This window comes from Centropristis striata, chromosome 13 (assembly GCF_030273125.1).
Source record: "Centropristis striata isolate RG_2023a ecotype Rhode Island chromosome 13, C.striata_1.0, whole genome shotgun sequence".
Lineage (NCBI taxonomy): Eukaryota > Metazoa > Chordata > Actinopteri > Perciformes > Serranidae > Centropristis > Centropristis striata.
In genome coordinates, this window is record NC_081529.1 from 18564427 (window position 1) to 18578883 (window position 14457).

At 38.9% G+C, this 14457-nt stretch overlaps 1 protein-coding gene across 1 annotated transcript in view; it reads left to right on the plus strand.

Moving 5' to 3' along the window:
* The window catches only part of nbr1b (NBR1 autophagy cargo receptor b), a 31876-nt gene extending 17919 nt beyond the window's left edge, over nucleotides 1–13957 (plus strand). Inside the window, exons 16-23 of the mRNA XM_059347966.1 lie at nucleotides 324–500; nucleotides 723–1001; nucleotides 3857–4067; nucleotides 4937–5188; nucleotides 5855–5964; nucleotides 7123–7201; nucleotides 8342–8435; nucleotides 9918–13957. Of these exons, the coding sequence (XP_059203949.1) occupies nucleotides 324–500; nucleotides 723–1001; nucleotides 3857–4067; nucleotides 4937–5188; nucleotides 5855–5964; nucleotides 7123–7201; nucleotides 8342–8435; nucleotides 9918–10091 (1376 nt within the window). The 3' untranslated portion in view covers nucleotides 10092–13957. The remainder of the gene's footprint in view (nucleotides 1–323; nucleotides 501–722; nucleotides 1002–3856; nucleotides 4068–4936; nucleotides 5189–5854; nucleotides 5965–7122; nucleotides 7202–8341; nucleotides 8436–9917) is intronic.
* Nucleotides 13958–14457: the final 500 nt, after the last annotated feature.

The window sequence follows — 14457 nt, forward strand, 5'->3', positions numbered from 1 at the left end:
TAACCTTGTTTTTCAATAACTTCTCATGTAGGCTATTTTTAAATACGACATGTAGGGAATGAGAGAAACGTCCTGTCACTGAATCCCAAAATAATGGAGTTTGAGTCGACATTATATTTGTCATTATCGTTTCCCATAAACTTTCTGAAGAAGCTAATAATTTCACTTAAACTGTGTGTGGCTGTTAATGCTGGTGTTTGTGAATTGGACTTTTTTGCTACTTTTTTTGTGAGGCTCAGTTGATTAGAAAGAGGAACATTTTTAACTGATAAATGAGCCCCTGGTCTGAAAAACAAGTTTGTCCACCTGTTACTGATCCTCAGATGTTCCTAGCGGGACGGGATCGGGCGCAGAGGGGGGCGGAGTCCCGGCTCAGGAGGAAGGGGAAGATGACATTAGCGGGACACAGTTTGTTTGTGAGACTGTGATTCGCTCAATGACCCTAGAGGAGGCCCCTGACCACGCCCCTCTGAGAGGGTCCCGCCCAGGAACAGGTAAAGGTAATATACATGTTTTTTTTTATCCCCCTTAATTACCTCTAAATACATGCCTATTATCTTGTGAGTGGGTATTTTCAGCATTCTTCCTATGTGTGTGTTCAGCTCCATCAGTGTTTCAGATGGGAGTTTATGCTCTGCCTGCAGCTGCATGTGCTTGCATGTAATTGAAAGAGAGAAGTATTTAGTAGAATATCTGACAGTGGACTTCCTGTTTGCCCTCAGTGCTTCGTCCGGCTGCTCAGGGCGGCTCCTCTCTATCCTGTGTGAAGAGTAAAACAGTGAAAACAGAGGAGAGCCCAGACAGCAGCCCCAGCACCTCTAGAAACACCCTGAAACCACCGGCTATGCTGAAGGCTTCCCTCCCTCCCCCACTGAAAGCCTCCCTGCCTGCTCCCCTGTCGATGGCCCTGACCCCGACCCCGGGACCCGGCCCCAGCTCAGCACCGACCCCGCTCCTCGCTCCGCCCAGGTCCTCTACACTGCAGGAGCACACAGCCACAGGTGACGGCAGAAAACAGAGCAGTTGAGTGGTTCAGTGGTTGTTCCATATGACATCAGAACATAACAATGGTTCTTTATTAAGGGAGAATGAGCAGCGTTTGGTTAAACATGATGGGAATGTTTATTATGGAGGTGTGAACTTAAGTTCAGATGTGAATCTGAAAGGTTTCTGGTAGAAGCCAAAGATCAGAAGGAGCCTCACTCTGAAACACCACTCTAATAATCATTCGTGGACTTTCTGTTTTTGTAGTTCAACAACAGAGTGCTGACATGTAGCTGCTTCACTTTTGCTTCAGTTGTTAAAATCTCCCAGTTAAACTTTAATTTGTATCATGTTAGTTTGTAAAGTAGCTCATGAAAAATAAGGTTTAACGAGTTGTAATCAAACAGGTCTTATGATGGGACTGACCCAGTTGTAGGAGGAGTTTGTTAAAGTACGGAGAAATGGCCAAAAAACGATATTTACGTCAAGATGGACGACTTCCTGTTCGTTTTCGGGTATGGATCCTTGAGACTTTTTGGTGCGTCTCCCCATAATAGACGTATGTACCAAATTTCATGTCTCTACGACATTCATGTGCAAGTGGCCCAATTTTCTTGACTTTCTAGGGGGCACTACTGAGCCAATTTGCCACGCCCCTTCACATGACTGCTAAAATATCAAGTTTTTCACCAGACTTGACATACGTTCAAAATGTCACAACTTTTTGAGTGTGAGAAAGCCTCCAAAAAGGCAATTCATTTATCGAAATAATAATAATTCCTTCAATTTCAATAGGTTCCTCGCCGCAGCTTGCGGTCAAAGCTCAGACCCTAAAAATAGGTCAGCTACAGCCATTCCTTTGATTAGTCTGACACATTTTAACAGCATTGTATATTTTCTATGGCTCATCTCATTTTCAGGTTTTATCAATGGCTCAGGACCAATACTGACTGCAACTCTAAACTGGAGTGTTTCTCCTCTCAAAAACAATGATGAACACATTTTGATTTAAGTAGATTTCATGTTTGTTACAGGCGCAAGAGAAATGGATTCAATAAGGGGTTTAAAACTAGATTCAGATTTGATCAAATCTTGCTGAACCCCAACCTTATATAATAATGTAAATCATTTTTGTCTGTTTAAAAATGAAGACTTCCTTAGTACATAAAACTACATGAAACAATGACTTTGATTCAACTTATGCACTTGTAAATCATGCAGTTACTGGGTGGATCTGTCATACACAAAGATGCTTCAGTTTTCACAAATCACGTTTTATACACAGTTCACTGTGACACGAATTATGTGATTTTTATTCCACCACAGTTATAATGATATTATTTTTCTTCAGTTCATTAGCAGCAATGACAATAGAAAGGGGAAAATGTATTGATAGTACTAAAAAGATGGAAAAAAACTTGGACGTGTATTTGTCCAGTTCATCTTGTTTTAAGCTAATCAGCACTATTGATTTTGACTTTATATCCAGGCTGACTAATAAAGCTCAATAAGTCTGAGTGGAAGCTGCAGACCTCAGTGTCTTTTCTGCACATGCTTCACTGAAAGCAGCATTCCTCTCTATACTATAAATAACCTTAGTGGTAACGTTAAGCTGATGAGGTAGTCCTGAGCAGCACAATGTTAATTTATCTTCAATGATAGTTCAGATACATGCAGATAAAAAAAAGATGCATGTAAGGTCACATACAGTGGCAAGAAAAAGTCTGTGAAAGCAAAGCAAATTTATTTGTATAGCACCTTTTAATAACAAGGCAATTCAAAGTGCTTCACACAAAACATTAAAAGCATTAGAGAGAGACATATATAAAATTACATTCAATTATACAATTTTAAAATTGAAAATGAGAAGATGAAATATTTACGAAAAAAATATCAAATAGAAGCTACAGTGCAGTATCAGCAATTATTGTTTATCTCTACCGCTCAACAGGAGATTCTCTCTTCTACTGTTTATTATGGAAAATATTAGTTAATCCCCTACGCCGCATCGGCACACCCAGCATCGCCCTTTTAGGAGAAAAAGCGGCATCTCCAAACGAGGAAACGAGGAAAGCAGTGGCAAACAGAAACGTCTTGTTTTAAAAGCATTTGAAAGAGACATACAGTCAGGGAATAAAAAAAATATTAGACCACCCTTGTTTTATCCAGTTTCTTGTTCATTTTAATGCCTGGTACAACTTAAGGTACAGTTATTTGAACAAATATAATTATAATAACAAAAATAGCTCATAAGAGTTTAGTTTAAGAACTGATATCTAGCCATTTTCCATGGTTTTCTTGATAATGATTTCAAAATGATTTCAATCAAGAAAACATTGTCTACTATTTTTTTCCATGACTGTATATAAAATTCCATTCAAATATAATATTTTAAAATTTAAAACGAGCAGATGCAGAAAAGTCTTCAGTCATGATTTAAAAGAGTTGAGAGTTGCAGCAGACCTGCAGTTTTCTGGGATTTTTTTCCAGATATGTGATGCATAAAAACTGAACGCTGCCTCTCCATGAAATTAATTTGTCATAAATTTGATCCGATCTGCATCTATGTCCCATGTATAGAAACAAATCATCATTGTTTTGAGAGGTTAGACCCCATGGTGCTGAAGACTTATTTCCGGGTTTAAGGACTCATTCCTGTGTGCTCAGAAGTGCTGAGAAGGCAGATTAACTGTTGCTAAGGAAGGACACGTTTGGAATTTTAGGAACACAAAATGTTATTGAACTATTCATAATAAGGCCCATTAGATCTTGAACAGAATTTAATTTCCATAGTCTTACCCACAGGGTTTAAGATGTTGCAGTGACATTGAATGGTCTGTGAAACTTATCTGTTCTGTTGATTCCAACACAGCTGAAGGTGAAGAGTCCCACATGGAGAACATCTGTGTGGAGTCCAGGCTGAAGGAGAGACAGAAGGGGCCTGAGGAGGAGAAGGAGAAAGAGGGCGAGGAGAAGAGAGAAGGGACGAGGAGTCGCTCTTCCTCCACCTCCTCGGAAGATTACATCATCATCCTCCCTGACTGCTTCGATACCAGTCGGCCACTGGGGGAGTCTATGTACAGGTATGTGACCTGTTGGCTTGGCAGTGACAGCACCTGTTGTCATGTAAACCTGTGATGCCTGTGAAAAATGGTTGCATTTACAATACATTTCCAAATGCACATTAATACTAGAGTTGTCCCCAGAGTTTATACAATACGATTTTATCCTGATACTCGAGTCACGATACAATATTATTGTGATTTTAAGCATTTTGTGATATGGTGAGTATTGCGATATAATATATTGCGATTTAACTGTAAAACTGCATTTTGTGTCCACAAAATTAAATTCCATCACAAATGGTTTTGTCAAATAAGAGAAAATTCTCAGTCTGTTCATCTCACTTCAGTCTTCTTATTTCTCCACAATGAGAGTCAAACCCACAGACTGACCAACATAGTATTCAGTCAAACTGAACTCAACTGATATCAAACATGTATGGACGACAACAACTGCAGCATTTTATCAAACTTTCCTCAACTTTAAGCTTCACTGCTATATATTCATTAGATATTCTTGTTTCATATGATACCAGTATCTCCAGTATATTCCTAAAAGTGAAAACAAAAAAAAAATGACGAAAATACTGACGGCTGCTGGAACCCTAAATATCGATACTTGTCGGCCATGAATCGATATAATATCGCCACGCAGAATATCACGATACTCTGGTGTATTGATTTTTCCCCCACCATTATTACAGACATTCCTGCAATCCTACATCACAATGTCTGCTATAGCCATACTCCCTGTTTGTTTGTGTATGTATGTAAGATTCAATCACAAGTGGTCACTTAAGATGCATGTAGAGAAGCATTTTAAATATAGATGTGAACAGCCTCTATATTGTTACGCTTACCTTACTTCCCCATTCCTTGCCCCATTGCAGCTCTGCTTTATCTCAGCCTGGTGACATACCAGCCAAGACCCCCACTGACCCAGAAACCCCGTCTCCCGACTGCCCGGGCAGTTTCACCCCAGGGGAGGAGCTGGGTGAGGCAGATGAAGCTGTGGCGGCTCCAGGGACAGGGGTGTCGGGCACCAGCAGCGCCAACGACATGCTTTGTACATCTCAGACGCTGGATGATGAACCGTTGACACCTGAGGTGGTGGCTCCTCCTAAAGCCGTCCTCACACAAAGGTCAGTACGAAGGGCAGGATACAGAAATAGCAGCATGAATGTACCCCTTTTATTTACGCCTCATTTCATTGAGAATTTGGGCTTGTGGGCAGTGGATGTTCAGGGGGAGATGGCAGGTCAACAATAAATTCCACATATGGTGGTGTAAACAGTAAACAGTAGTGTACAGTAAATCATCTGAAATCTCTAATCAAAAATGACTTAATCAATTATCTATTAATTAAACCTATTAAGGCTTAAGAACATTAATGTTTGGCTTTCTGAAGTCCATATTCATGCTCACTTCTTTCCCATAAGTGGCAGCAGTGTATTTTATTTCCATGGGATTTATTTTGTATTTTTACATGGGGCTATAAAATGGTTTAAATAACAAGTTAAATTTCAAGGTTCCTGGCAGAAAGCACAGACGGCTAACAACTGAACTCGGACAGCTGACGTATTAATATGTTTGTTGTTATGTGTTACGTTAGCAAATAGTACCTCCAGCAGACACAAAGCAACGTTGGCATTAGTTTGGAGTTTGTTCACTTGATGAAAGTTAGCCCAGTATTCACTCTCTTCTTTTTCTTTCTTTTGTTTTTTGGTGAAATGGTTTTGTTTTGTCTTGGTATTTGTTTCACTGGTTGTAAATACTAAATAATAGAAGACAATGTCTTTTTTTTGCAGTCCAGGGAGCAGTGGAGAAACAGATGCTGACCCTGCTGCTGCTGCTGCTGCTGCTGCTGCTGCTGCTGCGGAAGGAGTAGAGGGCTCTGAACTGTACCAGACTGAAGACGGTAACCACATCGCTGTATTGTTAGCAGTGAAATAACAAGACTAAGTGCTATTTCACACCTTGCCCAGACTTTCTGACTTCTGTGTTTGATCTAACCATACTGGTCATACTGGTACCGACTTAATGTATTATAGATAGATAGATAGATAGATAGATAGATAGAGAGAGAGAGAGAGAGAGAGAGAGAGAGAGAGATAGATAGATAGATAGAGAGATAGAGAGATAGAGAGATAGATAGATTACTTTATTCATCCCCGAAGGGAAATTCGGTTGTCACAGCAGTCCGGTATTCAAGTACAGTAAAATACAATAGAATAAAATAAAATACTGAGGTAGCATAAATAAAAACAACAATAGAAAAAAACACAGAATAGAACAAGAACAAGGACACTTAATAAGTTAAAAAGAAGAACATCAGCTGGTAGGATGGTTGGCAGATGATGGTAATAATTAAACTGGTATGATATGATGGCAACAATGCTATAGTGGCTAGACGGTATATAATAATAATAATAGTACAGTATATAATATATATAATATAATATGTAATAATAGATAACAATATAAAAATAAAATGAAAAATATAAATAAAGTAATAAGTAAAATAATATGATATATAATAATAATAGTAATAGTAATAATAATAATATATAAATAAGGCCGCTATAATAGTAATAATAGTAGTATATTACAGTATATAGTAATAATAGTAATGGCAGCAACAGTATATATAATAATAACAGTAATAATATTAATAGCATAGCAAAGTGTCGTGCGTGGATTTAGTGCATTTCAGTAATTGAGTAGTTGGTTCTGGCAGAGGTAGATGAGTTATAGAGTCTTATTGCAGAAGGAAGGAACGACTTTCTGTATCGTTCCTTGGAGCAGCGGGGTTGTATGAGTCTGTTGCTGAAGCTGCTCTTTAGCTTGACCAGTGTTTTGTGGAGGGGGTGGGAGGGATTGTCCATGACTGCCAGCAGTTTTGCCAGCATCCTGTCCTCCACCACCTCCTCCAGGGTGACAAGCTTGGAGCCAACAACAGACTCCGCCTTCCTGATCAGTTTGGTCAGTCTGTTGGCGTCCTTGATGTTGAGATGTTGAGAGATGCACAGTAGATGTCAATGAATGTATGATAATGTGTTGTTATGTCGCCCCACAGCCTCTGATCCTGAACAAACTCAGACAGAAGCTACAGAAGCTACTGAAGACACAGAGGAGGACAACCCTGAGGACCCCAGGTCTCGCACACATGCACTCTAACAGCGTTTCCCCTAGGATTTTTTTCAGGATGTCCCCCACTTGTAAATATCAATCAGCAATTTAGAAAGTATTAAAGAATGACACTCAAACTGCAAATCAAGCTTTAGAACCACAGGATTTTCTGAGACTATGATGGGGGACCTGAACAAAGTAGGGGATCATTTTTGCCCTAAAAGCCTAAATTTGGTGCCTCTCGCACATTCTAATGCCACTATTTCATCTTAATCATTGCATATTTTAATGAATTATTGTAAAGGAGAAAAAGGGTTCTTCTATGTTTTATTTAAGGCATCAGAATCTGCAATTCTGTGGTGGACTCTGTTAACACATCCATGTGCTCTTATTTTGAAAGCTACATGTGTTTGCTTTTATTTTAAATGTGGGTCTTCACATTCTTCTGACTCCACACAAGATTGGACATGTTGTGTGTTCAGAGATGCTCTTCTGCAGACTTGGTTGTAGTAAGTGGTTATTTGAGTTACTGTTGTCTCTGTTCTCCCCTGACCTCTGGCATCAACAAGGCATTAAGGCTCTGTCGATGTTTCCTCTTTTTCGAACCGTTCTCTGTAAACCCTACAGATGGTTGTTGGTTCATCAGTTTGTGAAATATTCAGACCAACAACCATGCCACGTTCAACGTCACTTAAATTACCTTTCTTCCTCATTGTGAAGCTCGCTTTGAACTTCAGCAGCTCGTCTTCACCTTGTCTACATGCCTAAATGCATTGAGTTGCTGCCATGTGATTGGCTGATTAGATATTTATGTTAATGAGCAGTTGAACAGGTGTACCTAATGTAGTAGTCAGTGAGTGAATCAGAATCATTCTGCATTGAGGTGTGTGATTGGTGTCATGCTGCTACACCATCATTTCTCTATAAAAATAAATGTGTTAAAAAAACAAAAAAACAAAGGCACATAATAATACATAATACATGTACATAATAAAGTGGCCGGTGAGTGTATAGAGCACAAGTTTTGCAGAGTTAACCTTGATCTTAAAAATATCCACAAATGTTTCATTATAATACGTCATTATTTCTGTATAAATGCAGTTGGAGTTGTAGCCACGGTTTCACATACCAGTCACCTTCATAACCTCTATATTGTTCCCTTCCAGGCACCCAGGCATCACCAGTGGCCTGGTGAAAGGAGCTCTGTCAGTAGCTGCTTCTGCCTACAAAGCTCTGTTCACTGGACAAGGCCCCACACAGGTCAGCACGCCGTTTCTCTGCCATCTTATGTCATACTTTATGTTGTTGAGATGTTCACAGTACTTAAACTAGGGATGTCCTGATTCTTTTTTTTTTGGCCCTGATCCCAATCTGTGTTCTTCAATATTAGATACTTGCCAATACCAGGGCGGATCCTTTTCTGACACAGCACATTTCCTGTCTTAATTAGAAATTAAAAATTAAAGATAAGGTCAACACTACACAATGCTATACTGTGGCTATGGTAGTCATAAACAGGGTTTATTTTACATAACCTTTTATATATTTGGTTTGGAAGAGTTTTTTTGTTAAGTGTGTGGGGGCTCAAGGCTATCCCGCTGTCAAATTGTCGAGTGTTTTATTGTCAAGTGACCATTAAGCAGAGTCCAGCTTCCTTTTTCAATTTTCATTGTACAAGTTGAATAACGGGACAAGCTGACGCTTTGAGTGACTTTCTTTCTTTCATTCTTTCTTTTTTAATGGTGATTTGTTGTGTCCATTCCTTCTTTTTCAACCAAGTCTCACAAAATTACGTGAAATGAGCATGACATCTTAACACCCAATTCTGTACTGGTGGCATGTAATGTGTGAAAATTGCATTGTAAAAATAGCACACACGTCGTTATACCTACATGTACTGTTCGCTGTTGTACAAAAAGCTGCAGTTTCTGTGAATTTAGGCTACAAAACTACTGACCTAGGTTAAGGGCAAAAAAACGTCCATGTAGGGTGTTGGATGGTTTAAAAAGTAAATAGATATCCCGAAAATGCCGGAAGTGAAGCCACCGAACCAAAAAAAAATCTTAGTTACGTAAGAAACCTAAGTTACATAAAAAAATCTAACTAACTAACTCACTAAAAGTTATGTTTAAAAAAAAAAACCTAAGCGACGTTAAAAAACCTAAGTTTCATAAAAAATTGTGATTCACAAACCATGAGCCACAGAAGTTACGTAAACAATGGAAGTTGAAATCAAAAGTAAAAAGTTTACCTTTTTTTCACATGGGAAACAAACCCGGTTCTCCTGGGTGAAAGGCCATCATTTGTTTGACCCATCCACCTCCCCTCCCTCCCGAATGTGGTAATGTGGTAACGTAATTTTCACCAATTTCGTGCCACCAGCAATTATTTCGGTGTTAATAGGTCGTAGTAATTTCACATAATTTCGTGTGATCAGGCTGTCCTTTTTGTAGCATTTTGAGCCCTCATGAACTAACACACTCAAGAAATTACAGCTGTGCAAATGATGTTATTTATTATTGTTAAGGTTTAGTAGTTAGGTGTTTGGGTGTAGATTGTTATTGGGCCGATCTCTCACACTGCTGCCCCATGCCCACCAATGCCAGGCTGCCATGTCTAGTTAGTTATCTTGTGATTGGATAGGCACTGTTCAGGGTAGGAGTTTCCATGGGGATTTATGTTTCCATTTGGTCTTTTATAACAGCAGGTTTCCTGGACTGATAAGTTCTTGTTTCTATGCAGCCTCCAGTTGATGCATCCACCCAGGACACCATGATGGCTGTGTTGGTGGAGATGGGTTTTGGGGACCGGCCGCTGAACCAGCGGCTGCTTAAGAAGTACAACTACAACCTGCTGGACGTGGTCAACGAGCTTGTTCAGATGACTGACAATGACTGGTACTCTACACGCTACTGATGATAGAGAGATGAAGAAGTGTAGGAAGAGGAGAAAAGGAGTGAGAAGGAGATGAAACATTGAATTATAAATGAAGAGAGAAGAGAAAGAAAGACTGGGAGAGAGAAATTGATTTCTGCTCATCTGCCTTTTTGCCTTCCTCCTTCTGCCCATCTCTCCTCTCGATGGTCCAGGTGGATGGAGATCAATCTTCTCTTTGACCATGTAAGGAGACATTCCAACAAACACTCTGGGATATTGTACCGGAGCATCCAACTCCCCCTGTCTGTAGTGTTACTTTCAGATTAGGTCTTGTTAGTGTCGGGACAGCTGCTTTGCATAGGAATATATGATAAAAGAACATGTTCCTAAAGTCTTAAAGGAGCTATGTGTAGCATTTAGCATTTTTCAAACTTAAGACCACATATCCCACGAGCCCCACTGTAGCCTGCAAAGAGGGTACATAGCACCATTTCTTCTGAAAAGTATAAAAGCTGATAAAAGCTATCAGTAATAGAAAATATGTATTTTAATGTAGCACAGTATGCTAATTTGTAGTTGTGTTACCTAAACACAAAACATTTCCACATCGAAATAATAATAGTTATGATTTCTTTGAGTTGAAATGCTACACATAGCGCTTTTACCTGGCACAGTGAGATACTATCAAGTATACTCATCTGCTGAGAATAATGGAGATCACTTTGCTACCATTCAACCTCACAGATCCACCTTGAAGTTATCGTGTGGTTTTTCCATACACCAAACAGCTCAGAGCACTGATATACTTCCTTTTAACTGTGTGGGTGTTCATGTGTGTGTTTGTTTGTTTGTGTGTGTGTGTGTGTGTGTGTGTGTGTTCTTGTACTTCCTACATAGTGAGGACCGGAACACGTTTTTAACCAACAGAGTGAGGACATTTCGGCCGGTCCTCACTTCTTTTAAGGCTTTTTTTTGAGATTTCAGTCTTTGTTTTAAGGGTTAGAGGTTACATGATAATGATAATTAACTGAAACTGTATTGTGTGGTTACAAAACTAACTAAAATTATAGTGAAAACCTCCTTCGTTTTCATCTTTGTCAACTTTTTTCATACATAATGAAGATGGATAGGACAAAGAGAATAAAATCAAAATGTACTGTGACCTCTTTTAATCTCCCACCCAACAAATACCCCATTACAAAAAAATTAAAACTAACACAAAAAATAATAAAAACTAAACTAAAACTAAAGGATTTTAAAATAAATAAATAAAATTAAAACTAAAACTAATGAAAAATCCAAAACTATTATAACCTTGCAAGGGAATTCACTATTACAATGAGGGCCCTCACAAAGATAGAAGTACAAGAATGTGTGTGTGTGTGTGTGTGTGTGTGTCTGTCTCTGTGTGTCTTTTGGGCATGCTGGTTCCTTTGGAGAATCTGCTGTTTACGTCCTCAAAAATTTTCGCTACACATTCTTCAAGATGTAGCTAAGCAGAGAGACTAGTCACCAGTTTTTCAACCATGGTCTTAACATTGTACAATATGTCAAATTCATAGAGTGTTGCCATGTTAAGTGATGTTTACATTGAAAATTCTTCAATGAAAACTTTGGATTTTCAGTATTGGTAGTATAGGCCTCAGGTTTTGGCTTGGGTCTGGGTCTCAAATTTGGTTGGGTCTGGACTTAAAGTTGCCGGTACGATCCAGGTCAATCCAGGTCTTTTTTTAAATCCAGATAAGGGTTCAGGGATATGACGAGGTTTTTAATTTACTGGATTAGCCAAAAGCATACACTGCCACCTGGTTATTTTATTTTTAAATACATTTTCAATTGGTTTCCCAGAGATATTTTCGGAAAATCCACTTACTGGTTACATACAGTGTATCAATAATGGGATACAGAATTATATATAGTCTTATATTAATTAGTGTTGTTGGCAGACAGGTATAAGAACAAAGTTGACTGTGTTGGAGCCACTTGTCAATGCATTCATATCAGTAAAAAGCAAGTATATCATGATCTTCAGAGCTTGGTACTCAGCTATGATCTGTGCTCATTTAAGTTGAAGTATATTACATTACAGCTGCATAATAATAATGATTATTATTATTATTATTATAATAATAATCAATCAATATTATTATTCTTTTAATGTGTCAATATCACTGGATCATTCAAAGGGTTTTCACACCTTTCACTGTTCTTTATGCATACTCTGAAGATTGGTTGATTGTTACGGCAGAAAAATAAATTCTCTTATAAAGTTGAAAACTAACCTCCTGGAGCCTTACATGCTGGTCAGACTAAAGTCAGTATGCTTCAATGAACTAGTTTGTAAAACTTTGTCGCACAACCCCCATCAGCAAGTGTTTCTACCTGTTGTGAACGGCCACATTCAAAGCATCTTCTTCCCGCTGCATCCCACCATCATTCTATTTCTACCGGTTGTCATTATTTAAATAGTCAAGTGCTGATGATGCTGCATGACATCACCAGAACTGTCCAATAAATGAGTGTGAACATGAAACAGACAAGAAGGTCTTTTTTTCTCTGCTTGTTTTGGACCAAATAGACCAAACAACAGGTGTAAAGCACCTCAGATGACCTAATATTCCCTTTGTTTGAAGCATACTGAGGTTAGAAAATGTTAAAAATGGAGGCCTCGTACCATCATTGTATTACTCTTTTTATAACATCACACGTTACACAAATCAGCCATAGACATTTGGCTGATTTGTGTAACTGCATTTAGTTGGGGGTATCCTTTATAGGGCTTTTCGACCAGAGCCGGTTCCCAGCTGGTGCCCAATTGCGAACGGTTCTGCTCCTGGCTGGGAAAACTGGTTCCACAGTGGCACCAACTCTGCTGGTTTTGAACGGCAAACCACTTACGTCAGGGGCTGGGGACGGGGCTATCTGACCAACAAGACCAACTCGGTGCTGTTGAGAGAAACCAACTAAAACGTGTAACATTCATTTATTCAATATATTTAATTGCAATGTGATTGATACATGCAAGCTAACGTGCTAACATTAGTGGGCGATCGATAGCATGATAGCGTTAGCAGGCTAGCAAGACCAAGACCAATACCAACTTGGTGCCATTGAGAGAGACCAACTAAAATGTGTATCACTCATTTATTTGATTTGTTTAACTGCAATGTGATTGTTTCAGGCGAGCTAGCATGCTAACGTTATCGGGCAATCTATAGCGTGCTAACGTCAACGGGCTAGCAAGACCAAAACCAACTTGGTTCCATTGAGAGAGACCAACTAAAACGTGTATAATTAATTTATTTGATTTGTTTAACTGCAATGTGATTGATACGGGTGAGCTAGCATGCTAACATCAGCGGGCGGTCGATAGCTGGCTAACGTTAGCTGGCTAGCAAGTTGAATCAACTGTGAACCAGCACTAGCACCGGCTCCAAACCGGCCTTGAAACCGCTTTGGTCGAAAAGGGGTATTAATGACTTAAATTAGGATTCAGCTATGTTGAGTTGAATCTCCTCAGCAAAGCTCATGTGTGTTCATATCAGTTTGTACTCCTGTCATCTGTTTTGTGCTTCTTCAGAGTGGTCAGGTGTGGGGCTGATACTGCCCTTTTAGTATGTACAGTAACAGTAAGGTCATTCCGAACTTAAACTGGAATCAAACAGTGTGTGACAATGTGAAAATGTGCTTGTTTTTTTTCCCTTCACAAATGTATGAATATATAAAGAACCTCCTAGTTGGAAGCAATGAATCAGTTGACTTTGTTTGTTTGAGTTAAAAAAAATTAAGTTTAAGGTGCTTTTGCTTCGGATGCTTGAAGACTGTTTGGTGATGATGTTGTATTTTTAGGCTTATTGTGTGGTGGTTGAGTTTGCTCTGCGGTATGTGTGTGTTAGTGTTTTCACTTGTTTTTTTAAAAAAAAGGGTAACCAGATTGATTAAAGTTTGTCTTTCTATATGACTGGACCTGAGGGATTATGGGTTGGAGTTGAAGACATAGCACTTGTTGTAGGATTATGATTAGTTTTGTGTATATGTATTACATGAATCAGCGGTCAACAACTTTAGTCCAGATACTAATTCTGCATTTTGTTTTTTAGCCAAAGTCAAATTAAAAGAGTCTTAAGTAATCCATAGACACATACTCTTAAAGGAATAGTTTCACATTTTGGGAGATATTCTCATTCACTTTCCTGCTAGGAGTTAGATGAGATGAAGGATGTGGAGACAAACTCTTATCTACCATAGTTTACATAAACTTCACATCATGTATTCCAAAGTTTCTTGTACATTTTGCATCGTAGTCACTCAACTGAATTTCACCACAGTCCCTTTAAAACACATCAAGAGTTCCCTCGTCTGATCCAAAGTCCTGTGTGGTGAAATGGAACCGAGCTGAAATGTG